This window comes from Oncorhynchus keta, chromosome 18 (genome assembly GCF_023373465.1).
Source record: "Oncorhynchus keta strain PuntledgeMale-10-30-2019 chromosome 18, Oket_V2, whole genome shotgun sequence".
Lineage (NCBI taxonomy): Eukaryota > Metazoa > Chordata > Actinopteri > Salmoniformes > Salmonidae > Oncorhynchus > Oncorhynchus keta.
In genome coordinates this window covers 5,276,790-5,302,071 of record NC_068438.1, presented here as the reverse complement: position 1 = coordinate 5,302,071, position 25,282 = coordinate 5,276,790, and the positions used below count along the sequence as shown (strand labels likewise).

The window sequence follows — 25,282 nt, the reverse complement described above, 5'->3', positions numbered from 1 at the left end:
TTATTCATTTGTAAAAATCTATAATGATTATAATAATAATAATAATAATTCCACTTTGACATTATGGGGTATTGTGTGTAGGTCATCAGCTGCAGTACCCCTTGAAAATCAGAATAATAAAAAATATTAATAAAACAAATATATATACAAAATTATAATGTTTTCACAAAAGTAGTGCTCTGGGCCATCACTCGTATTAGTTGACCGATATAGATGCCTGTTGCGGGAGCAAAAAAAAAAATTCTCAGCTCTGCCAAAAAAGGTATTAAATTAAGCAATAATGGTGCTCTCTAATCAGATGCACTTTTAGTTTCCAAATCCAGACTTTACACCCCCAGCAGTGATGCTGCTAATTTTGCGGACATATTTCCTATCGAACAATCAGTGCCTTCATAAAGTATTGACACCCTTTGACATTTTGTTGTGTTACAGCCTGAATTTAAAATTGATCACTGTCCAACACACAATACCCCATTATGTAAAAGTGGAATTATGTTTATTTTTTACATATTAATTAAAAATTAAAAGCTGAAATGTCATCAGTCAATAAGTATTCCATCCCTTTGTTATGGCAAGCCGAAATAAGTTCAGGAGTAAAAATGTGCTTAACAAGTCACATATTGCATGGATTCATTCTCTGTGCAATAAAAGTGTTTAACATGATTTTTGAATGACTACCTCATCTCTGTACTCCACACATACAATTATCTGCAAGGTCCCTCAGTCGAGCAGTGAATTGCAAACACAGATTCAACCACAAAGTCCAGGGAGGTTTTTCAATACCTCGCAAAGAAGGGCACCTACTGATGCAGACATTGAATATCCCTTTGAGCATGGTGAAGTTATTAATTACACTTTGGATGGTGTATCAATAAACCCAGTCACTACAAATATAATTGATGTAGTTCTGTCCATGACTTGTTCTTTAACATCTATTAATGTTATATATTATGTCATGTTTCATGTTTTGTGTGGACCCCAGGAAGAGTAGTTGCTGCTTTCACAACAGCTAATGGAGATCCTAATAAAATACCAATACCGTTTTTCCTAACACAGTTGCCGGAGAAGAAGGAAACCGCTCAGAGATTTCACCAAGAGGCCAATGATGACTTTTAAACAGTTACAGAGTCAACAACATTGTAGTTACTCCACAATACTAAACTAATCGACAGAGTAAAAAGAAGGAAGCCTATACAGAATAAATATATTCCAAAACATGCATCCTGTTTGCAACAAGGTCCTAAAGTAATTCTGAAATAAAATGTGTCAAAGCAATTATGTTTGGGGCAAATCCAATACAACACATTACTGAGTACCACTCTTCATATTTTTAAAGCATAGGGGTGGCTGCATGGTCTTATGGGTAGGCTTGTAATCGTTAAGGACTAAGGAGTTTTTCAGGATAAAAAAAAGAAAACTGAATGGAATTAAGCACAGGCAAAAACATAGAGGAAAATCTGGTTCAGTCTGTTTTCCAGCCTTTCCAACCTGCTCTTAAGGAACCACAAAGTGTGCAAGCCTTTGTTTAATCCCAGTTCTACCAAATATGTTTCTACTTATAAACTGATTAGTAGAATCTGATACAAAAGACAAGTACAAAAGCACAAAAAAATGATTGGATTAAAGTTGATGGGCCACTCTATAAGGGCCACCAAATGAGCAGCAACACTCCTCTGGGAGTTAACTCTGGATTTGGAAACTGTAAGTGTTCATGAGTAGATTGTTACTGTGACACAATTTACAGATAAGTTTGTGTGGTGCAATGAATGATAGGAGTACACACACAAAAAACATTGACCATTTAGGCTTGAACAAATAAATGACATATCTTATAGAAATACTTTATATTATTCTTTGTATGATAACTAGTATATAATATATCGATAGTTGTGCACATTTTCCATCATTTGCGTTCTTATCATGAATTGACAAATTATACAGGACGGGACATTTATTGCGAAGAATTAAAGCGATCCGTGACCCGGACGTACTTAGTTATTCTTGCCTGCTTCACAGCGGTGCGAGAACCAAAGCAGAGGAAAGAAAGCTTTTCTAGCTAATTGACACGTTATCTGCTGTTGTTTCAGGTATGACAATATTCCGATATTTGAATATCTGCTTTTTTTTGTTTGACATCTGTCAAAAGAGTCAAGTTTTGCCCCGTAACTGACAAAGTACAGCGGGCTTAACAACTTACCTGGATCATGTGCAGTCCATCTGCTAGCCTAAAGTTAACTAGCTTGCCAGCTAAATACGGCGACTGCTAGCTAGCGAGCTACTTGAGCGGAACCGGTGATTCACTGACGACTAGCGAGCTACATTATCAGCTTGCTTATTGAGTCATTATGCAATTGATTCGAGTTATCGAAAGAAAAGTGGCTAGCTAGCTATGTGCCCTTCCTTCAAATAACACATCACTTTATTCGTTTGTTGTGATATAGTTACATCACTTGACAGCTCGTCAATTAGCTAGCCAGGTACTAGCTAGCTAGTTTGCAATCTAACCAGCTATGTGACTAACTAGCATGTTACAAGTGTCCAGGCTACCACCACTTGACGTTGACAGACCCTTTCCTACGCATCATCATAATGACGATGATGATAATGTACTTACATTATGCAAAATCAAAGTGTAAAGATGGAAGATGTCCATCTGTTGGCAGTCTGTCGACGCTGCCTTATTTCAGTCAAACAGTAAACATCCGCATTGATTCAGGACTCTGTACTGTAACACATGTGCTCTTCTGCCTTATTTCAGTCAAACAGTAAACCTCGGCATTCAATCAGGACTCTACTGTGACACGTGCTCTACATTTTGAAAAATGTAGGAGCACACAACGATATCTAGGAGCAGAATGAAAAATATTTGAGGTATTACACCAGCAATCAGCAGTTGAAACAATAAGAAAGAATGGTCCCCGCCACAGTTTCCATCAAAGGTTGAGGGATGGGCCTGGAGAAATATAACCACACTCAAATGTATAGACAGAGCTATGGCTGCAAGGACAGACTAGATATCAGCCTTGTAGTTTTAACCATGTTTTGAGGCTATACAGAGGTTGTTTACATTTACTCTGTTTACAGACATTGGAAAAACAAGCTATATTTTGGCTTCAGATGGGGTAAGACAGTTGAACTAAGCTCATGGGGCATTATGTTATACTTTTCAAGAATCAATGGGTTTATATAATACATTTTATATGTTAAAATACAGGGTTTAGGAGCACACATTGTTTTTTAAACAAAACATTTTTAAGATTGAGCCTATATGATTCCTAGCTGCTTTTGAAGCTCATCTCCTAAAGAAGTTCTCCCTTTTTCTTTCTTTCCGTGCCACCACGTTTGCATGCTACTGAGGCTGTGGGCAGAGGGACAGCAAAGAATTCAATACAACACTTATTACCTGGGGGATTTTGTATCTTTTTTTTTCTTGGGGCACTGGTGCTACCAAAATTCCAGGTAGCACAGCAAAATATTTGGCATCTTATGCCCCCAAAAATGGTAGCACTGTGGAGCCCTGTCAATAAGCTAACCAGTCAGTCTGTGGTTCACAAATGAACATTGGGTTTCTGTTATTCCTCTGGCCTGAATGAAAATCCATACCGTCTGGGTTTAGCCTCGAGGTACCAGTCTGTTTGAGTTATCATTCCACTCCTTGGCACTACTTGACACAGAGTAGCATATAAGGAGTGGATCGTTAGCAAACAGGTTTGTGATTTCAGAGTCTGACACACTTGAAACAACTTCTATAGATTTGTTTGAACTCACCTAGTCCAGTGTTCCATACCACAGTGTACCTCTCTGTCCAGGCTGGTGCCAGCACCTGTTGATGGAGTCTATGGTCCAGTGAGATGACTGACCAGGGCAACAACAACCAAAACATCTCCCGCAACCCCTTCGCTGCCCTTTTCAGCTCCCTCGCCGACGCCAAGCAGTTTGCATCGGGCCAGAAACCACCTTTTCACCATGGCGAACCAACATGTGAGTTACCCTCCCAAGGAGGAGTTACAGGGCATGCAGGCTTTTGCTCCAGCCCAGCTCTAGCACACATGACCTGACTAATCGGCTGCATGGCAGGACCTTGATTAGCTGAATTGGTGGTGTTTTAGTGCTGGGTTGGAATGAAGGCCTGCAAACCACATGGCCACTCCTGCTCTAATGGTTCACTGTGTTACTTGTATAGGCTATAGCCTGTCTGTATAACTTAAACATCACTGATATGGTGCAGCACGCTCACTGGCTTGACGTTCGACAATGACCTCATACGGTTTCTTATATTTGCTGGCTTATCTTGTATTGCAGCGGAGGACTCGGAGGGAAGTCAGTCCGAGTCGGAGAACTCAGACAGCATCGAGGACAATGACGACTCGGTGGCCGAGATCAGCCGCTCCTTCCTGTCGCGGCAGGAGCTGTGCGAACAGCTCAACATCAACCACATGATCCAGAGGATCTTCCTCATCACCTTGGACAACAGTGAGTGCAGGAAGTTAGATTGGAGCGTATTAGCGCGTTTACACTGCGTTTCTTCATTTAGGACACCTTTTCCATTGGAGTGGCAGCGTGATGCCACTTGTCCCTTCTAGTTCACTGAATCTTGTTGTCATGTAAACAACACTTAATGTTGCCTGGCTGGGTCTATATGATGTACTGTAGTGGTATGAACTAAAGCAAATCAGTCTGTTTCCCAGGCAACCCTTTGTGTGCCCATACACAAGCGATGGCTTGATTAATCACCCATCAACATCCCCTTGTTTTAATAACCAGGCCCCCATTCCGACTGCCTTCTTTATTTCCCTCTGTTTTCTGTTGATTGATCTGAGGTGCTGTATTGGGGGCATGGTCAATGTGTGACTTACATCTGTCTTCAACTCCTTCTTCGACTCATGGGAATTCAGTACAACCATCCTTCCTGGTGGTCTTTTCTTGACGCTGTCACTGTGTGTACTAGATTAGACAGAGAGTGATTGGCTTGGCATCAGCCAACTGGCTGACTCAGAGGCTGTGTCATCAAGGGGGTCTACAGGTCCCAGATTACCGTCCGCCGCCTCCTCTTTCCCGCTCATCATCCCTCACTGACTGGCATGAAAGTGCCATGATGACGGAGCCCCTGTCTGTCCATTTCTAGTCTACATCTAATCTAATCTGTTCGTGCTCTTTGGTGCTGCTGGACCGCTGGCCTCTTTTAGGATTCCATTTCAGGGCCATCCAGTAAACAGTAAATGACTCACCCCAGCTCAATACTCATAAACTAGATGCTGGAATGAGTCATGAATGACCCTGTTTGCTCTAAGTGAAAAGTAAAACATGAACTATTGTTTGACTTCAGGTGACCCCAGTCTGAGAGGAGGCAATGGGATTCCTCCACGCTGTGTGTTCCTGGTGGAAATGGCCGCTGAGATGGACGGTCAAGACTGGCTGGACATGGACAACATCGAGCAGGTACAATAGGACTGGACATTGGTAATGGTGGTGGCGAACTGTTGGTCAGCTCAGTTGACCTCGATGCCATAAGATCCACATGTACAGTACTGTGTCTTCCCATACCGATTTCCTCACTGGCTTGTGTCAGGGGACTAGGCCTATTAAGTGCATTGTCTACTCTAAGAAGATGGAATAGTGAAAAATGCATAGTGAACAAAGTTCATCAAGACCATATGCTCCACAAGGAGCAGCGATCAGTAAGTAAGTACATGAAGTTCATAGTACAGAATGTTGGCTAAGTTTAAAAAAATATTTGTTATTTTTTATATCAGGGACTCTTCAACAGATTATTGATGCTGGAGCCAGGAAACCACCTCATCTACATGACGTCGTGTAATGCTGTGAATCTCTCTGCCGACCGAGACGCTGGGGACAAGTGCGCCATACCGTTCCTCTACGCCTGCTACCAGAGAGCCAAGGAAGAGGTGGGGGTCACATATCACAGCACTCATTCTCATTCCTAATTTCTTTCTCCACGAATTCCCAGCCATAATTCAGTCAGGAGAAGTGTGCTGTGTAGGACAATCTTAAAAGGCAAACACGGACTGTACAAAACATTAGGAACACCTGCTCTTTCTGTGACTTGCCAGGTGAATCCAGGTGAAATCTGTGATCCCTTATTGATGCCACTTGTTAAATCAACTTCAATCAGTGTAGATGAAGGGGAGACAGGTTAAAGAAAGATTTTTAAGCCTTGAGACAATTGATTGTGTATGCGTGTCATTCAGAGGGTGAATGGTAGTGCCAGGCGCACCGGTTGTGTGTCAAGAACTGCAACGCTGCTGGGGTTTCCCATGTATATCAAGAATGCTCTGTCACCCAAAGGACATCAAACTAACTTGACACAACTATGGGACGCATTGGAGTCAACATGGACCAGCATCCCTGTGGAACGCTTTCGACACCTTGTAGAGTCCATGCCCCGTCAAATTAAGGCTGTTCTGAGGGTGTTCCTAATGTTTTGTACACTGTGTTTAAACTGTGCTGCATGGGACAATGTAAAGCGAAATAGTGTGACATGGTAAATAGTCTTACTGAACATAATGAATGACCTGTCTAAAGGTTAAATCTGCTGTTTATTTCTAGATCATTTCGATCTGCATAAAGGCTAAATAAAGCATGTTTAGTTTGTGCTCCATTGCTGACAATGATGTGACAAATTCTTAACCTCCCTGCTCCCTCCTGACATTACACACCCTCAGGTCACCAAGGTACCGGAGAAGCTGCTGTCGTACGCGGTGCGCTGTAAGAACCTGGCGGTGTCCAACACGCGCACGGTCCTGCTCACCCCCGAGATCTACATCAGCCAGAACGTGTACGAGCAGCTACTGGATTTGCTGCTAGAGGGAGTCGGCGGAGCCCGTGAGTCCATTCAATTATTAAAGCCCCACCCCCTGACTGTCTGAGGATTCCGGTTCTGTTCCATCTCAGTAGCCAAAGAAAGTGGTGTTTGCTGCTCAGGTATCAACTGTTGAGGCCTCCCAAGACAGGATGTGCTGTAACTTAGTCTAGTCTGCACCCGCTGATGAAAGAACTGGTTTAGACTGGTTTGAACTTGTCTATCTGTATTTATTAGTGCATAATAGCCTCACTTTGCAGTGTGTTGTCATATAAGGTCCTGATGATATTATGTGTGGTTTGTGTCAGGAAAAGGGTGGGAAAGATGCCTGTACAATACAGAGAATATACTTTACTGAACTGTGTAGGCTATATATACATGTTATTTTTTTCTGCTATATACCTAAGCCCTTTTTTGAGCCAGGAAAAATCCTGTACACGTTTGGTTCTGTAAAGTACAGCATCTTTTCTGCACTATACAGGGCTATGAAACTGTTTTTATTTTTCTCTATACCTAATCCCCTTTTTGAGCCAAGAAAAACCCTGACATTAAGTGTGCTTTCTGTTGTGCGTCGCAGAGCTGGACGAGGTGGTGGAGTTCGTGGAGGAGGTGATCGCTGGCCTGTTGGCTGACCAGGAGGTGCGCACCTTCAGCGAGGTGATCGGGCCCGTGCTCGATATCCTCCAAGGCCGTGTGAAAGACTTGGATCTCTGCCAGCTGCTGCTTTTCTCCTACCTGGATCTGCTCCTCTACTTCAGCCGCCAAAAAGACATCGCTACGGTCAGGGGCCGTAATGCATCGTCATCATTCCTCTGGACTGTTTTCTACAACCATGATTATTACTTGATTATATTCTATACTATTCATAACAAGATTTATTATTATTTGTACAACAACTGCATTCATATGTCTGAGATGGACAACCTTGATCTCAAAAGTAGTTTACTCTTTGCTAATATAATATACTTCAAATTGTCTTCCTCCAGGTATTGGTGGAGCACATCCAACCCAAAGATCCCAACAATGGGCTTCAGTATCAGAAGACCCTCCTTGGCACTGTGTTGAGTATCTCTTGTCTGCTGAAGACCCCGGGGGTGGTGGAGGGTCATAGCTTCTTCCTCAACCCCTCACGCTCCAGTCCACAAGAAATGAAGGTGCAGGAGTCCAACATACACCAGGTAAGGGCACTAGAGTCTTTGGTCAAAAGTAGTGCACTATATATAGGGAATTGAATGTTATTTGGGACGGACCCCTAACCTTATCGTCTTCTTCTGTATCTCCAAAACCCCACTTAGGCCTACATCTAGCTTACTGCCAATGGTCAGAAACTAGCTTAGTCTAAGCTACACAATGTGTAGAATAGCAGGACATTTGCTTTAAAACTGCAAAAACAATTGTTCACCTTATAGCAAAATGTGTAGAATTGCAGGATATTATAAAATTTTCTCTACCCCATGGCAGAATTTCTAGAATTGCATGTAAATTAGTTTTAAAACAGCAACATTTTCTCTACACCGCATGCCAAAATGTAAAGAATTGCTGAAGATTTTACTTTAACAATGCATAATAATTATGCAATTATCCACTGCCAAGAAGGCAGGCACTAAAATGTTTTGTTCCCCCCCAAAAGGCTAGAGGCACTAATGCCTGATGAGTTTCCCTGAGGTTTTCCTGAACTTTCCAATACCGTCACCATATTTAAAGCTGCAATATGTAACTTTTTGGGGTAGCCAACAAAATTCACATAGAATGATATGTCATTCTCGTAGATATGATATGAATAGATATGTCATTCTCGTTGAAAGCGACTCTAAGAAGCAGTAGATTTGTTCTATGGGCTCTATTTCTATGCGTCCAGTCTTAAATTTCATTTTTGTGTCTTTTGGTTTTGTACACCAGCTGAAAATATAGTATTTTTGGTTATGGAAAATATATTCCGCAGCGGTGTAGATGGTACAATGATTCGCTACACTATACTTGCTTGTTTTGTCACATAAACTGAAATTAGGCGAACTGGTGGAGGGATTTCTGCATAGTGCATCTTTAAGTCGTTTGAAACACATTCAAGTTATTAACCTTATGAACATAGCCCACCAAGCCCAAAAGTTTGAGCACCCCTGTTTTAAATATCGCTTCAATAGGTTTCAGACAATAACAGGGTATCATAGCATTCAGGGGTATTTTTTTCAAATCTGAATTAAACAAGAACTGTCGTGCCGAAATGATCCACTGACAACATAACATGGGGCTTTGTCCAGAGAGTTCACCACAAGATCTATATAAACACACCAGTAGAACAACAAGTGTAGGTTACAGTGTTGTTAAGTGATCACCTCCCGTGCCAGAGTATGTGAGTGGAGCGGAGCGAGGAGCGGAGTGTGCCTAATTTCACTGGAGAACGGCGCGAGATTCCCAAAGGCTGGAGCATCGGCCGTCTTACCCACTCCAATTTCGTTCCAGTAGAGAGAGCTTCAGTAGCACTCACTTCACGAGCTCGGGGCATGCCCGACCCAGCATGCATTTGTAGTCTTATTGGGTGCTGCTATAGCCCCTTGCTTAAGCTACTGTCATGGAGTTTGCTAAATATTTTCATAAAGGAACTGATAAAACACACAGGTGCTAAATCAAGGTGACTTACAAAGATGAGGACGAAGAGCAAGAGAGGGAGTGCAGTAATGTAGTGTCCACAACTAAAGAATCATGATGGTGTACTTACTACGTGCACATGCTAAAATAAAGGAACGAGGTGGGTAGGTAACTAAGTGTGTCATTGTAGCGAAGTATTTATAAAGTAAAAATCTGATCTCTGAAATGTTCTTCTTTGTTCTATTATCTATGCAATAGGCCATAATTTATTTTGGTCAAATAGGCCTAACATATTCCTACTTTCAAGGAGCTTTCTGTTTTTATTGGGTTATTTTGCTTAAAAACCTTTAGGCCTACCTTATTAAGGCTGTGCCTGACAGATCTTGATCGACCGAAAGTCGTCTGTTCTTTCGACCAATTAATTGAGCACATCCTATGTGTTTTAACCAAATCAAATATGTGCATTGAGCTTGTCTAATGCTTTAAGCTTACAGTTTGATGCCTCGAGGGCGCCAGAGATAACTTAACCTGACCCAGCTATTCTCCTCCCGCTCCTGCTGGCTTTGCCAGTAATAGGCTACACAAGGAGTCGGCAACCTTTCTCATGTGGAATGCCAATTTATCTTACAATTTCTACCAATCTGCGTGCCAGGTATGGTTTTCATATGCAAATGTTCATGAAACAGTTGAATGTAATTTATAACGTCTTCATATCTCAAATTCATTGTCATGTGGGTAATCAAAATGATCTCAATCTAAATGAAAATGATGCAAACCTAAAAAGTAACTTCTATAGCCATTGCAATCTATGTAAAAAAAATAACCTACATAAATCCAACAGCCTGCAGGTAGAAAATATCCAGATTAAAAATTAAATATCCTATAAATCACATTGGCTACACATGGCCTGTCTGCAAGGAACCTGAACATTAGGTCCGGCTTAGACTGTGCTAGCGAATACACAGCTGTAGGCTATTTTCACAAGGGATAAGAAGCAATGCTTGACTTGGGCAGGAGCTCACTGGAGCTGAGTACCGGCAACTCAAACCCTGTTAGTCTTACAGAATATTAGCTTCAAAGTATTGTGGAGCTCCTGCACCTAAATTTAAACAGTACACGCACCCAAAATGAGTACCGGAACCGATTTCAGTCCAAGTCGAGCACGGATAAGAAGCCTATTGTATGACGGTTCCAATGGATCAGAGCATTCGATTTTCCTTTTCATGCTTAGTGGTCATTGAAAGGGAGAGAGCAGGAAAGATTTTTCAAATACATTGAGGAACTATTAGAACTCTCGAATGTAAAAACAGACTTTGTGGGAACGCCGTTTGAGGTGAAGAAAACATTACTTTGAGAAGCTCCACAGGTCGTTAGTGGTGGTGCGTTAAGCCAATCAGAAATACTATCAGATCCTTAATGTGCACATTTATATGCTTACATTTGCGTGCAGGCCAGGGAGCCTCGTAAATGGAATTAAATAAACCAAAACTTGTTTCTCACAAGCGTAGCATAGGTTGTGCACTCTGCAAACAATGTGTCCACTCTTACAATAAGAACAGGAAGACTAGAATAATATTGAATGCATTAAAATAAATTACTAACCAAAGTAACACATTGTAGATTAGAGATTATAGGAATTAACGGTAAATGTACAACTGGTGATACAGTGGGTAGAACAAGTATTTGATACACTGCCGATTTTGCAGGTTTTCCTACTTACAAAGCATGTAGAGGTCAAATTGTTATCATAGGTACACTTCAACTGTGAGAGACAGAATCTACATACAGACACCGGTTAGTCAGGCTGATTGAAGTAGTAAGTACATTTAGATATTGTTAAAGTGACTATGCATATATGATAAACAGAGAGTAGCAGCAGCGTGAAAGCGGGTTGGGGGAACACACATTGCAAATAGTCCGGGTAGCCATTTGATTACCTGTTCAGGAGTCTTATGGCTTGGGGGTAAAAACTGTTGAGAAGCCTTTTTGTTCTAGACTTGGCACTCCGGTACCGCTTGCCATGCAGTAGTGGAGAGAACAGTCTATGACTGGGGTGGCTGGGGTCTTTGACAATTTTTAGGGCCTTCCTCTGACACCGCCTGGTGTAGAGGTCCTGGATGGCATGCAGCTTAGCCCCAGTGATGTAATGGACCGTACGCACTACCCTCTGTAGTGCCTTGCGATCAGAGGCAGAGCAATTGCCGTACCAGGCAGTGATGCAACCAGTTAGGATGCTCTCGATGTTGCAGCTATAGAAACTTTTGAGGATCTCGGGACCCATGCCAAATCATTTTAGTTTCCTGAGGGGGAATAGGCTTTGTCGTGCACTCTTCACGACTGTCTTGGTGTGCTTAGACCATGTTAGGTTGTTGGTGATGTGGACACCAAGGAACTTGAAGTTCTCAACCTGCTCCACTACAGCCCCTACGATGAGAATGGGGGCATGCTCGGTCCTCCTTTTCCTGTAGTCTACAATCATCTCCTTAGTCTTGGTTACGTTGCGGGATAGGTTGTTGTTCTGGCACCACCCAGCCAGGTCTCTGACCTCCCACCCTATAGGATGTCTCGTCGTTGTCGGTGATCAGGCCTACCACTGTTGTATCGTCTGCAAACTTAATGATGGTGTTAGACTCGTGCCTGGCCATGCAGTCGTGGGTGAACATAGAGTACAAGAGGGGACTGAGCATGCACCCCTGGGGAGCTCCAGTGTTGAGGATCAGCGTGGCATATGTGTTGCTACCTACCCTCAACACCTGGAGGCGGCCCGTCAGGAAGTCCAGGACCCAGTTGCAGAGGGAGGTGTTTAGTCCCAGGATCCTTAGCTTAGTGATGAGCTTTGAGGGTACTATGGTGTTGAACGCTGAGCTGTAGTCAATTAATAGCATTCTCACATAAGTTTTCCTTTTGTCCAGGTGGGAAAGGGCAGTGTGGAGTGCAATAGAGATTGCATCATCTGTGGATCTGTTTGGGTGGTATGCAAAATGTCAGTGAAGACACCTGCCAGTTGGTAACCAAAAAAGTTCTAAAAAGTTCTAAATAAATCAGACAGTGTCACCAGCAATGCACCATCACACCACCACCTCCAAGCTTCACGGGGTGAACCACACATACAGAGATAATCTGTTCACTTACTCTGCGTCTCACAAAGACATGGTTGTTGCAACCAAACATCTCGAATTTGGACTCATCGGACCAAAGCACAGATTTCCAACGGTCTGATGTCCATTGCTCGTGTTTCTTTGCCCAAGCTAGTTTCTTATTATTATTGGTATCCTTTAGTGGTGGTTTCTTTACAGCACCTCGACCATGAAGGCCTGATTCACACAGTCTCCTCTGAACAGTTGATGTTGAGATGTGTCTGTAACTTGAACTCCGTGAAGCATTTATTTGGGCTGCAATTTCTGAGGCTATTAACTCTAATGAAATTTTACTCTGCCACAGAGGTAACTGAGTCTTCCTTTCCTGTGGCGGTCCTCATGAGACAGTTTTATTATAGAGCTTAATGGTTTTTGCGACTGCACAATTTTACAGATTGACTGACCTTCATGTCTTAAAGTAATGATGGACTGTCCTTTCTCTTTGCTTATTTGAGCTGTTCTTGCCATAATATGGACTTGGTCTTTTACCAAATAGGGCCATCTTCTGTATTACCCCCCCCCCTTCCTTGTCACAACACAACTGATTGGCTGAAACGCGTTAAGAAGGAAAGAAATTCCACAAATGAACTTTTTAACAAGGCACACCTAGAAAATAGTCCAAATAAAGAGAAACCCTTGAATGAGTAGGTGTGTACAAACTTTTGACTGGCACTGTGTGTATCGAAGGCATTTTTGTTGTTGTTTAATTTGTATTTAATTATAAGTAAGTCACAGCCTATATATGCAATTTATAGACTTATGGTTTAATACGACAAAATGTTTTTTAACGGCTGAGTGCTTTATGTCCCAATCAGCATTTGTGTCGCACTCGCAAGTGCTTCACAATTTATTTCTTTGTAGGCTGTAGCCTTGAAATAATATAGGGATTTTAATAAATGTAGCGAATCCGGATCAGCAGTTTTCTTTCTGTGAGCTCAGAGACGTTTTTAGCGGAGCGGTTGGAAAAGACTTGGAGTACCGGCGAGTGACGAGCCGGATTTCAGACCGCTCAACTCCGCTCACATACTCTGCTCCCGTCTACTGATTGACATATCCTGTCCTCCTTTCGTCCCAGTTCATGGGCCAGTTCCATGACAAGCTGCACCAGCTCCTGAAGAACCTGCTGCAGCAGTCGGGTGAGACGCGTCACCTGCTGCTCTCCTGGCTGGGCGGCTGCCTGCAGGCCAACGCTGGGCGCACCAAGATCTGGGCCAACCAGATGCCCGACATCTTCTTCCAGATGTATGCCTCAGACGCCTTCTTCCTCAACCTGGGCGCCGCGCTGCTCAAGCTGTGCCAGCCCTTCTGCCGGCCGCGCTCGCCCAAGCTGCTCACCTTCAACCCCACCTACTGCGCCCTCAAGGAGCTCAGCGAGGAGGAGCGGCGCAACCGCAACGTGCATGCCAGAGGTCTGTGTGTGTGCACGTTTGTATGTGCCCTCTTGCATATGCGTGCACGTGGGTATGGATAATTGGATCTCCTTTTTACATAGCTGATTCTCTATTTTATGTTAGTGAATATGAACTTGTCCTCATTTTCTCATTGATCATTAGGTCTGGACAAAGAGACGTGTCTCGTCCCACTTCCCCCCCAGCAGTCGGTGGAGTACGCCCAGTCGTACAGCCTCCTCACTGAGAACCTCATCCTCACCCAGATGACCCTTCACCTGGGCTTCCACAGGTAACTAACTGGCAACGTTACAGAGCATTTAGATATAATTAAAATGATAGGCTCGATATGATTGTAGAATAGGGATTCATGTCCGGTCTATTCGGTACATTTCTATCTGCAAATTTGTGAACATATCGCCTCACTGAATACACCCCAGACCTAGCAATGCTGTATCCATATGATGAACATTAGTATATTACTTGGTTTTGGGTTTGTGCATGAAGACAGTTCTATTTACCATGTTAGTACACAATGCATTTGGTGCTGTTTGTCTGACCTAGATTAAGCCTTGTTCCTTGACACACAAAAAACCTCTCAGTGGTGGTTCTCCATTTAGCATGGGTTTAAGTCCAGGAGAAGGCTCGATCTGGCCCTTGGACTAGACTTGTGATAACATCTCAGTGTTCTCCTTCATAACAGCTGAGCAATATGTACTGTATCTAACGTTGTGAACTGGACCTTGACAAATTTCAATTGTTCCCTGTGACATATGGTTAAGAAAGTTGTATTGTGTCTTCTTGCTTCTCCCTAGACTCCACGAGCAGATGGTGAAGATGAACCAGTCGCTCCACCGGCTGCAGGGTACGTGGCGGGAGGCCCAGCTCACGGGCGGCCCGGCGGCGGAGCAGCTCCGCGAGCAGTTCGAGCGCCTCATGACGGTCTACCTGTCGACCAAGGCAGCAGCCACCCAGCCGGGCATGCTGCAGTGCTGCCTCAACCTGCAGGCGTCCAGCGCCACACTCCTGGTTCAACTGGGCCTCAGCAACCAGGGGCCCGAGCACGCCCAGCTCTCCTTCCCCCTGCCGCCGCTACACAACAGCCTGCTCTGTCACATGCCAGGTAGTTACCCCTCTCTACCGCTTCGTCATTTTGACTTTTTTTTTTTTTTGCGACTTAGTCAGAGTATTTAACTAAGGTAGGAAAGACAACCAAGTATCACAGTCATTGCAGGTGAAGCTTTCCGTCAACCTGGCTTGTTTACTTACTTCCTTAGACCAATCGCCCCATGAGCAGAAAAGGCCATCAACAACTCCAACTTTCCTTTCAGTGTTGCGCCATCAACCTTGACATCACGTTTTCAGTCATTTGACAGATGCTCTTATGCTGACCTGCAGTCAGTGCGTACAATGGAGGTGCTAAATCAGTGGTTTTCAACCAGGTGTGCTGTAAATGGCTTCCTAATCTTGATCATTGTGTTGGAACACTCACTTATAAACATGACCTGTGTGAGTGGGAGCACCAGTGCCGCTCAGATAATACATTGAATGGCACATGGTTTTATCTGTATCCGTTGTTTCAAGTCCAGTTCGCTCAGGCTGTTACATTCGTATCTTTTTTGAGGGTCCGGCATCACCAGCAAAGTCATTTTGTATCATTTAACTTCGCCTGTGAGAACCATTACCACAGGCAAGTCTTAGCTGTACCACAGCCTCTGCCATAGAAACAAACGGAACGTGGCTTTGTGGCTGTGGTTGCACCTTTACAATGCAGAAAACCGCTCGTCTCGAGCTCAAACCTTTCAAAACTTCAAGACCTACAGTATTTTTTTTTTCCCCCCTGTGCAGATTGCGGGACCCTCTTAAAGGGGTACACACAAATGAGTCATCATGAGTAAGGTACTATAAAAAAAAACAGTTCAAATAATCCCCATTTAATCTATAAAAGAATGTTTGTCACGGAAAATAGATGATTAAAGATCAGATAAGATGGGGGTCGTTACCACTAAATTAATTAATAGGGCCATTTTAGGTGTGGCACAAAATTGTTTTATCCCATCAAAATGTGCCACGGTTCATTAAAGGTTGGGAACCACTGTGCTAAATAACAGCAAAAAGAATAATAATTTGCCCAATGACAGGGCTATAGAAGAGTTGTGAGAGAATAACACAAGTAGAGAGCAGAGGAGGCTGGCGGGAGTAACTATAGGAGGACGGGCTCATTGTTATTGCTGGAATGGAATTAATGGAAACACCAAACACACGGAAACAACGTGTTTGACTCCATTCCAGCCATTTTAAAAAGAGCCCGTCCTCATGTAGCCCCTCCCACCAGCCGCCTCTGGGAGAGAGTTTATTACGACTACTAAGAGGGGTTGGTTATCAAAAGGATTCTTGTACGTCTGCAGAGTTCTTTGCGGAGAACTTGGGAGATTTCTTTGTCTTCCTCCGCCGCTTCGCCGACGAGGTCCTGGAGTCTTCTGCCGACAGCTTGGAGCAGGTCCTCAACTTCATCACTGTGTTCATGGGAAACGTGGAGAGGTAGGGGGAAGAGAGGGGGAGGCATTGAGTTCACCCGTGCGCACACACAGTACCAGGCCAAATGTTTGTGCATAATATTCATGTATCCTGGTACATACGCTACTTTTCAAAACTTTGGGGTCATTTATACATTTCCTTGTTTTTTTTTGTTGAAAGTAAAGCTCATTTTTGGTCCGTTTAAAATAACATTAAATTGATCAGAAATATAGTGTAGACATTGTTAATGTTGTAAATGATTATTGTAGATGGAAACGGCAGATTTTTTAATGGAATATCTACATAGGCGTACAGAGGCCCATTATCTGCAACCATCACTCCTGTGTTCCAATGGCACGTTGTGTTAGCTAATCCAAGTTTATAATTTTAAAAGGCTGACTGATCATTAGAAAATCCTTTTGCAATTATGTTAGCACAGCTGAAAACTGTTGTTCTGATTAAAGAAGCAATAAAACTGTCCATCTTTAGACTAGTTGAGTGTCTGGAGCATCAGCATTTGTGGGTTCGATTACAGGTTCAAAATGGCCAGAAACAAAACTTTTTTCTGGAACTCGTCAGTCTGTTCTTGTTCTGAGAAATGAAGGCTATTCCATGCAAGAAATTGCTAAGAAACTGAAGAACTCGTACAACACTGTGTACTACTCCTTTCACAGAACAGCGCAAACTGGCTCTAACCAGAATAGAAAGAGTGGGTGGCCCCGGTGCACAACTGAGCAAGAGGACAAGTACATTAGAGTGTCTAGTTTGAGAAACAGATGCCTCACAAGTCCTCAACTGGCAGCTTCATTAAATAGTACCCGCAAAACACCAGTCTAAATGTCAACAGTGAAGTGGCGACTCCGGGATGCTGGCCTTCTAGGCAGAGTTGCAAAGAAAAAGCCACATAATATATAATATAATAATATATGCCATTTAGCAGACGCTTTTATCCAAAGCGACTTACAGTCATGTGTGCATACATTCTACGTATGGGTGGTCCCGGGAATCGAACCCACTACCCTGGCGTTACAAGCGCCATGCTCTACCAACTGAGCTACAGAAGGACCACATCTCAGACTGGCCAATAAAAATAAAATGTTAAGATGGGCAAAAGAACAGACCCTGGACAGAGGAAGATTGGAAAAAGGGTTATGGACAGACAAATCTAAGTTTGAGGTGTACGAATCACAAAGAAGAACATTTATGAGATGAGATGAAATGAAAAGATGCTAGAGCAGTGCTTGACGCCATCTGTCAAGCATGGTGGAGGCTATTTGATGGTCTGGGCTGCTTTGGTGGTGGTAAAGTGGGAGATTTGTACAGGGTAAAAAGGGATCTTGAAGGAAAGCTATCACTCCATTTTGCAACGCCATGCCATACCCTGTGGACGGCGCTTAATTGGAGCCAATTTCCACATACAACAGGACAATGACCCAAAGCACAGCTCCAAACTATGCATTAATTATTTAGGGAAGACGCAGCTGGTATTCTGTCTATAATGGAGTGGCCAGCACAGTAACATCTCAACCCTATTGAGCTGTTGTGGGAGCAGCTTGACCGTATAGTACGTAAGAAGCCAATCCAACTTGTGGGAGGTGCTTCAGGAAGCATGGGCTGAAACCTCTTCAGATTACCTCAACAAATTGACAACTAGAATGCCAAAGGTCTGCAAGACTGTAATTGCTGCAAATGGAGGATTCTTTGACGAAAGCAATGTTTGAAGGACAATATTATTATTTCAATAAAAAATTATTATTTATAACCTTGTCAACATCTTGACTATATTTCATATTCATTTTGCAAGGACATTTCTAAGTGACCCAAAACATTTGAACGGTAGTAAACAGTCCTCAGGGTATTGTACATCTCAATTGTGGATCGCCATTGGCTGTTATAACAGTCACTCTTCTGGATGTGATATTCCTAAGGGGTAAATGCGTCTACCATTCGGACTCATCGATGTTCCTAATTGTGTTACTCTTTACCCATGTACCCAGGATGAAGAACCCTCATTTGCGGGCGAAGCTGGCAGAGGTGCTGGAGGCGGTGATGCCCCACATGGAACCGGCGACGGCTGGCACAGCCCAGCCAATCATGTTCCAGCGTCAAAGGGTCTTCTGCTCCTACCCCCATGCACCTCACCTGGCTGAGGCACTCATTGCTGTGTTTGTGGACATTGAGTTCACTGGTGGGTTTAGTGTGTGTGTGTCTTGTGTGCGTTAGAATTAAAACCTTTGTAATGAAGCTCAAGTGCATGCATGTGACTTGTATGTTATTGACTTTTCTCCTCAGGTGACCCTCACCAGTTTGAACAGAAGTTCAACTACAGGAGACCTATGTATCCCATCCTCAAGTTCATGTGGGGGAAGGAGAGCTACAGAGAGAGCATTAAGGCAAGCTCGTTTCCCGTTTTTTCACAGTTATTTAGATGGTACCACATTTAGAGTAGTCCTTATTGAAGACCGCAGAAAACACATGGCTATTGCTTTTCAGTTCTGCACCATAAATGCCCCACAATTCTTATGTGGAGTGTTGTTCACTTCAGAGTCTTGCTGTTTATGCATCCGAGAACCTCGAGGCCATGAATCCTCCACTCTTCCTGCGGTATCTGAATCTCCTGATGAACGACGCCATCTTCCTACTCGACGAAGCTATACAGGTGAGAAACTGTCAGCGTTTCTTGCTCGTTTTAGGAAAAGGGCATTCCTAGCGTTGACTTGTGTTGACTTATATCCGTCTCAGTAGTGGCTGATGACACTTTAAATCGGCGGACGGGCTCATTGTAATGCCTGGAATGGAATCAACGAATGGTACTAAGCACACGGTTTCTGTACGTTTTATACCATTCCATTCCGACCATTACTACGAATCGTCCTCACCTCACCAGCCTCTACTGATCTATCTTTTTATTCATTTTTTGGGGGACCTAAAAGACTGTAAAAACATCTGCAAATCAGCTCCAATTGGTTTTCATTTTGGAAATCTGTTCCAAAGTATTCTCACACACAATAGAGAGTTAATGTATATGTGATTGTGTACAAATGTAAGCAAGGTTTGAAATGATTATGTTTAAATAAAATATGTCTGTTTGGGCTTCTTGCAGTCAATTTGCAGTCTACAAATGATTTATTATTATGACCATCCGCTGAAGAAGAAATTGGCCCTCAGCTGAATCTAGTTGTGTATTCCCTGGTTTATCCGAAGATCCTACGTTTTAAACTCGGTCCGATTTTCTCACTACTTCCCTCTGATCTGGTCCTTTTCTGTGGTAGTACCTGAGCAAGATTAAGCTTCTGCAACTGGAGAAGGACCATGGCGAGTGGGAGGGCCTAGCTCCTGATGCCCTCAGGGAGAAGGAGTCCAGTTTGCATATGTTGGGACAGCTGGCACGCTTCCATAACATCATGTCCAACGAGACCATCGGCACACTGGCTTTCCTCACATCGGGTTAGTTGGAGAGGGAGGATGAATGGAAAACAATGAGTGGATAATGTCTTGGACATGCGTCTCGACCTAGAGCTACACAAACTATGGGTGTTTGTGTATTTAAAAAAAACATAATTTTTTAGACATCATTGTCCAATTCATTGAGCAGAATTAAGAGTTTGCCCTGTTTAAGGTAAATGGCAATACTTTATATTTGATGGCACTGTGTTGTACACTGAGGATACAAAACATTAGGAACACCTTTCTCATATTGAGTTACACCCCCTTTTGCCCTCAGAACAGCCTCAATTTGTCAGGGCATGGACTCTACAAGGTGTCTAACGCGTTCCACAGGGATGCTGGCCCATGTTGACTCCAATTCTTCCCACAGTTGTGTCAAGTTGGTTTGATGTCCTTTGGGTGGTGGACCATTGTTGATACACATGGAAAATTGTTGAGCGTGAAAAACCCAGCAGAGTTGCAGTTCTTTTAAATTTATTTATATTTTTTACCCCTTTTTTCTCCCCAATTTCGTGGTTTCCAATTGTCTCATCGCTGCAACTCCCGTACGGACTCGGGAGAGGCGAAGGTCAAGAGCCTTCGTTTTATGAAAAGGACATTACTATCATTGACTTATGTTATATCCATCTCAGCTGATGACACTTTAAACCGGCTCATTGTAATGCCTGGAAGGGAATCAACGAATGGTATTAAGCACATGGTTTCTATACGTTTTATGCCATTCCATTCCGACCATTACGATGAGTCGTCCTCACCTCACCAACCTCTACTACATGTGTCCTCCGAAACACAACCCAACCAAGCTGCACTGCTTCTTGACACAATGTCCATCCAACCCGGAAGCCAGCCGCACCAATGTGTCGGAGGAAACACTGGTCAGCGTGCACTGCGCCCGGCCCGCCACAGGAGTGGCTAGTGCGCGATGAGACAAGGATTTCCCTGCCGGCCAAACCCTCCCTAACCCAGATGATGCTGGGCGAATTGTGCGCCGTCCCATGGGCCTTCCGGTCGCAGCCCGCTGGAACCCAGAATCTCTGGTGGCTCGAACCCAGAATCTCTGGTGGCACAGCTAGCACTGCGATGCAGTGCCTTAGACCACTGCGCCACCTGGGAGGCTCAGCGTTGCAGTTCTTGACACTCAAATTGGTGTGTCTGGCACCTACTACCATACCCCGTTCAAAGGCATTTAAATATTTTGTCTTGCCCATTCACCCTCTGAATGGCACACATTCACAATCCTTGTCTCAAGGGTTAAAAATACTTATTTAACCGATCTCCTCCCCTTCTTCTACACTAATTGAAGTGGATTTAACAAGTGGCATCAATAAGGGATCATAGCTTTCACCTGGATTCACCTGGTCGATCTGTCATGGAAAGAGCAGGTGTTTTGTACACTCTGTTTATATGAATATATTGAAACTCCTACTCGCTTCTCCCTCTCCATGATATCCCAGAGATCAAGTGTATTTTTGTGCACCCTTTCATGGCCGAGAGGATCATCTCCATGCTCAACCACTTCCTGCAGCACCTGGTTGGCCCCAAGATGGGCGCCCTGAAGGTAAAAGACTTCAGCGAGTTTGACTTCAAGCCTCAACAACTGGTCTCCGATATCTGCACCATCTACCTTAACCTGGGGTATGTTTAAAAAAGGCAGTATTTCAAGGCTAATACAAGGCCCAGAAGTTGTTTTGGGTTGAAATTCCCTTGCTTTTTCCATCTGTACTTCTTCAGCCGATCAAATATTTTGAGCGTTTGCCTGGAGTGCCAGGTGGGTGGTGTTTGCATGTTTTGGATGGTTCAATTGTGCCAGGCAAGCATAGCTAAATTAGTTCCACCTTTTTTTTTTAAAGTACAATTTGAATCCATGTGTGGCATATAAGGTGGCTATTTGGTTTCTAGTGACTCTAACAATGTCTGTTTTCTCTTCGGCAGTGATGAAGAGAATTTCTGTGCCACTGTCCCAAAAGACGGGCGCTCCTACTCTCCCACGCTCTTCTCTCAGACTGTCCGAGTCCTGAAGAAGATCAACAAGCCCGGAGAAGTTATTGTTGGTTTCGGTCTCCTTGCTGACAAAATAAAGGTTAGATCTGTATAAAATCACCTTACACTGTACCACTATGCCCTCTCCATACCATAACCCTAAATGAATAACTTCTGCCTGTCTCCTGTCTTAGTCTCATGCAGACCGACAGCTGCAGGATGAGGAAACGTACGCGGACGCCCCAGACGACTTCCTGGACCCCATTATGTCCACACTGATGCTCGACCCTGTACTGCTCCCCTCCTCCAATGTCACGGTTGATCGCTCGACCATAGCACGGCATTTACTCAGGTGAGTGATCCCTTAGGAGTAGCATGTCTACGTGCTGCTGGTTTATTCCAGGGACTGCATGCATCAAGCATCTCAGAATAGGAGTGCTGATTTAGGATCAGGTCCCCCCCCTGTCCGTGTAGTCTTATTCATTGTTATCTAAAAGGCAAAACTGGTCCTAAATCAGCAGTCTTACTTTGAGCGGCTTGAAACATACGGCCCGAGATCACGTTTTTTTTGTACGATATTGAGTATCAATTTTAATTTCCCTACAGTGATCAGACAGACCCGTTCAACCGCAGTCCACTCACAATGGATCAGATCCGGCCCAACGAGGAGCTGAAGCAACAGATCTTACAGTGGCTGGCCCAGCATAAGCAGGAGCGGCTGCAGATGGGCCCTAGTGGCTAGCCCTGGGATCTTCTCAAACAAACTATGATTGTACCATACCTTCCCTCACCTCCTTACCGGCAGTAGTATGCTCCACTATGACTCATCCATGTGTGCTTGCCTTCAAGCTTCGGACTTCAAACCACGTGAGACTTTGGTTTCTCCCTCTCATGCAGCGCACATCACTCAAATACCCTCACTGGTCAATGGAAGAACCCATGTCTCAAAAACTGTCAAGAGAGCAGGTAGTGGTGCAATTGAAAACCGAGTTACACTGCTACATTCATGTGCCCTATGGTGGTTTTAGAATGTTGCCCCCTGCTTCAGAGAATATGCTGTTTACCATTAGTGGTTGCAGTCTGGTCAGAACCACTGGTCTAACTGGACAATAGTCGTTTAGGAATTCCTAAATTAATATCAGCTCTGCCAAATGTTTTTTATATTTTGAAAGTAGGCAAAGTATACTGAACAAGAAAATGTCATGTGTCTTATTAATTGCCCCGTGTCTCTATCGTAACCCTAAGGTCAATATGCACTACGAACCTAAACAACATTATCTAACGTTATTTAGCATTTACAATTGAAATAATGTCTTATGCAAGCATATAATACCCATGTAATAAAATGTGGGCTAACCAATCTTAATTTAAAGAATCGGTGCCTAAAACCACCAGCTTTGCTTTAATTTCATCGACCAGACATTTTTCAAGTTATTATATTGTCTTTGTTGCATTTATGGTATCAAATGCGCTGTCAACGGATATGTCTTAAATCCTACACAAGAGATGGTATAGACAATGTAGGAGTTTGCTATTGTCACTTGCTATTGGTTATTTACAAAGCAGTTTGTAACTTGTGCCAGTTGCTCTTGTTTGGAATTTGAGACTTAATGCAATGTAAAGTGTGATTTGCCGAAGAAATTAGTAGAACACGTGTGAGAGAATGCCCAATTGATAGCATGCATTTGTATGTGGTGTATCTACTAACTTGATGATTACCAGAGTGAAATTATAATGCAATATTTTAACTGTCAATGTATTTTGAATGTACAGTATGACTAATAAATAAAGCTTTGATGTGTTACAGTATCAATCTTTTGCATTACTTCTTCCAGTAGCCTAATAACAGACAATAACTTTATTTCCAATACTCATGCATTAAGTACTAAAGTTAACATAATTAACATAATGCTAATTGTATGGTGTATTAGGAACTGAACAAAGTTTTTACCAACCAACACTATCCAATTACGCTGAACAGAAATATAAACACAACATGCAAAGTGTTCGTCCCATGTTTTAATGAGCACAAATTTGTGTACATCCCTGTTAGTGAGCATTTCTCCTTTTGAATGTTCAATTCTCTGCCTCCAACGTAGTTTTAGAGAATTTGGCAGTATGTCCAACCGGCCTCACAGCCGCAGACCACGAGTAACCGCGCCAGCCCAGGACCTCCACATCCGGCTTCTTCACCTGGGGAATGGTCTGAGACCAGATACCCGGACAGCTGATGAAACTGTGGGTTTGCACAACCGAAGAATTTCTGCACAAACTGTCAGAAACCATCTCAGGGATGCTCATCTGCGTGCTTGTCGTCCTCTCCAGGGTCTTGACCTGACTGCAGTTTGGCATCGTAACTGACTTCAGTAGGCTCACCTTTGATGGCCACTGGCACGCTGGAGAAGCGTGCTCTTCGCGGATTAATCCCAGTTTCAACTGTGCTGAGCATACGAGTGGGTTTGCTGATAACAAACGTTGTGAACAGAGTGCCCCATGGTGGCGGTGAGGTAATGGTATGGAATGGCGTAAACTATGGACGATTAACACAATTGCATTTTATCAATGACAATTTGAATGCACAGAGATACCGTGAGGAGATTCTGAGGCTCACCGGTGTGCCATTAATTCGCCGCCATCACGTTTAGTGCACTGCCCCATTTCACAAGGATCTGTACACAATTCCTGGAAGCTGAAAATGCCCCAGTTCTTCCATGGCCTGCATATACTCACCAGACATGTCACCCATTGAGCATCAAATTTATTTATATAGCCCTTCGTACATCAGCTGATATCTCAAAGTGCTGTACAGAAACCCAGCTTAAAACCCCAAACAGCAAGCAATGCAGGTGTAGAAGCACGGTGGCTAGGAAAAACTCCCTAGAAAGGCCAAAACCTAGGAAGAAACCTAGAGAGGAACCAGGATATGTGGGGTGGCCAGTCCTCTTCTGACTGTGCCGGGTGGAGATTATAACAGAACATGGCCAAAATGTTCAAATGATCATAAATGACCAGCATGGTCGAATAATAATAAGGCAGAACAGTTGAAACTGGAGCAGCAGCACGGTCAGGTGGACTGGGGACAGCAAGGAGTCATCACGTCAGGTAGTCCTGGGGCATGGTTCTAGGGCTCAGGTCCTCCGAGAGAGAGAAAGAAAGAGAGAATTAGAGAGAGCATATGTGGGGTGGCCAGTCCTCTTCTGGCTGTGCCGGGTGGAGATTATAACAGAACATGGCCAAGATGTTCAAATGTTCATAAATGACCAGCATGGTCGAATAATAATAAGGCAGAACAGTTGAAACTGGGGCAGCAGCACGGCCAGGTGGACTGGGGACAGCAAGGAGTCATCATGTCAGGTAGTCCTGGGGCATGGTCCTAGGGCTCAGGTCCTCTGAGAGAGAGAAAGAAA

At 43.6% G+C, this 25,282-nt stretch overlaps 1 protein-coding gene across 3 annotated transcripts; it reads left to right on the top strand.

The window, feature by feature from the left end:
• Positions 1-1,952: 1,952 nt before the first annotated feature.
• Positions 1,953-23,684, top strand: LOC118397095 (ubiquitin conjugation factor E4 A-like). Of its 3 annotated transcripts, XM_035791564.2 has the most exons (21): positions 1,953-2,087; positions 2,759-2,871; positions 3,810-3,981; positions 4,303-4,473; positions 5,327-5,439; positions 5,754-5,906; positions 6,684-6,843; positions 7,398-7,600; positions 7,807-7,998; positions 13,619-13,952; positions 14,097-14,223; positions 14,747-15,054; positions 16,340-16,472; positions 18,446-18,636; positions 18,741-18,841; positions 18,994-19,107; positions 19,721-19,895; positions 21,350-21,530; positions 21,828-21,975; positions 22,070-22,227; positions 22,482-23,684. In XM_035791564.2, exons 3-21 carry the CDS (start codon positions 3,852-3,854, stop codon positions 22,615-22,617), a joined length of 3,228 nt encoding a protein of 1,075 aa, XP_035647457.1. In that variant the 5' UTR covers positions 1,953-2,087; positions 2,759-2,871; positions 3,810-3,851; the 3' UTR covers positions 22,618-23,684. The 3 variants fall into 3 exon arrangements, 2 of the variants coding, with proteins under 2 accessions (XP_035647457.1, XP_035647456.1); XM_035791563.2 differs by lacking the exon at positions 2,759-2,871 and having other exon boundaries at positions 1,963-2,087; XR_004828341.2 differs by lacking the exons at positions 2,759-2,871; positions 21,350-21,530; positions 22,482-23,684 and having other exon boundaries at positions 1,963-2,087; positions 22,070-22,218.
• Positions 23,685-25,282: the final 1,598 nt, after the last annotated feature.

Excerpts from the sequence above, each read along its gene's own strand:
- LOC118397095 (XM_035791564.2), top strand. The coding sequence starts at position 3,852 with ATGACTGACCAGGGCAACAACAACCAAAACATCTCCCGCAACCCCTTC. Across the intron at positions 14,224-14,746 it reads CTTCACCTGGGCTTCCACAG|ACTCCACGAGCAGATGGTGA; the intron begins GTAACTAACTGG and ends GCTTCTCCCTAG. Across the intron at positions 22,228-22,481 it reads ATAGCACGGCATTTACTCAG|TGATCAGACAGACCCGTTCA; the intron begins GTGAGTGATCCC and ends ATTTCCCTACAG.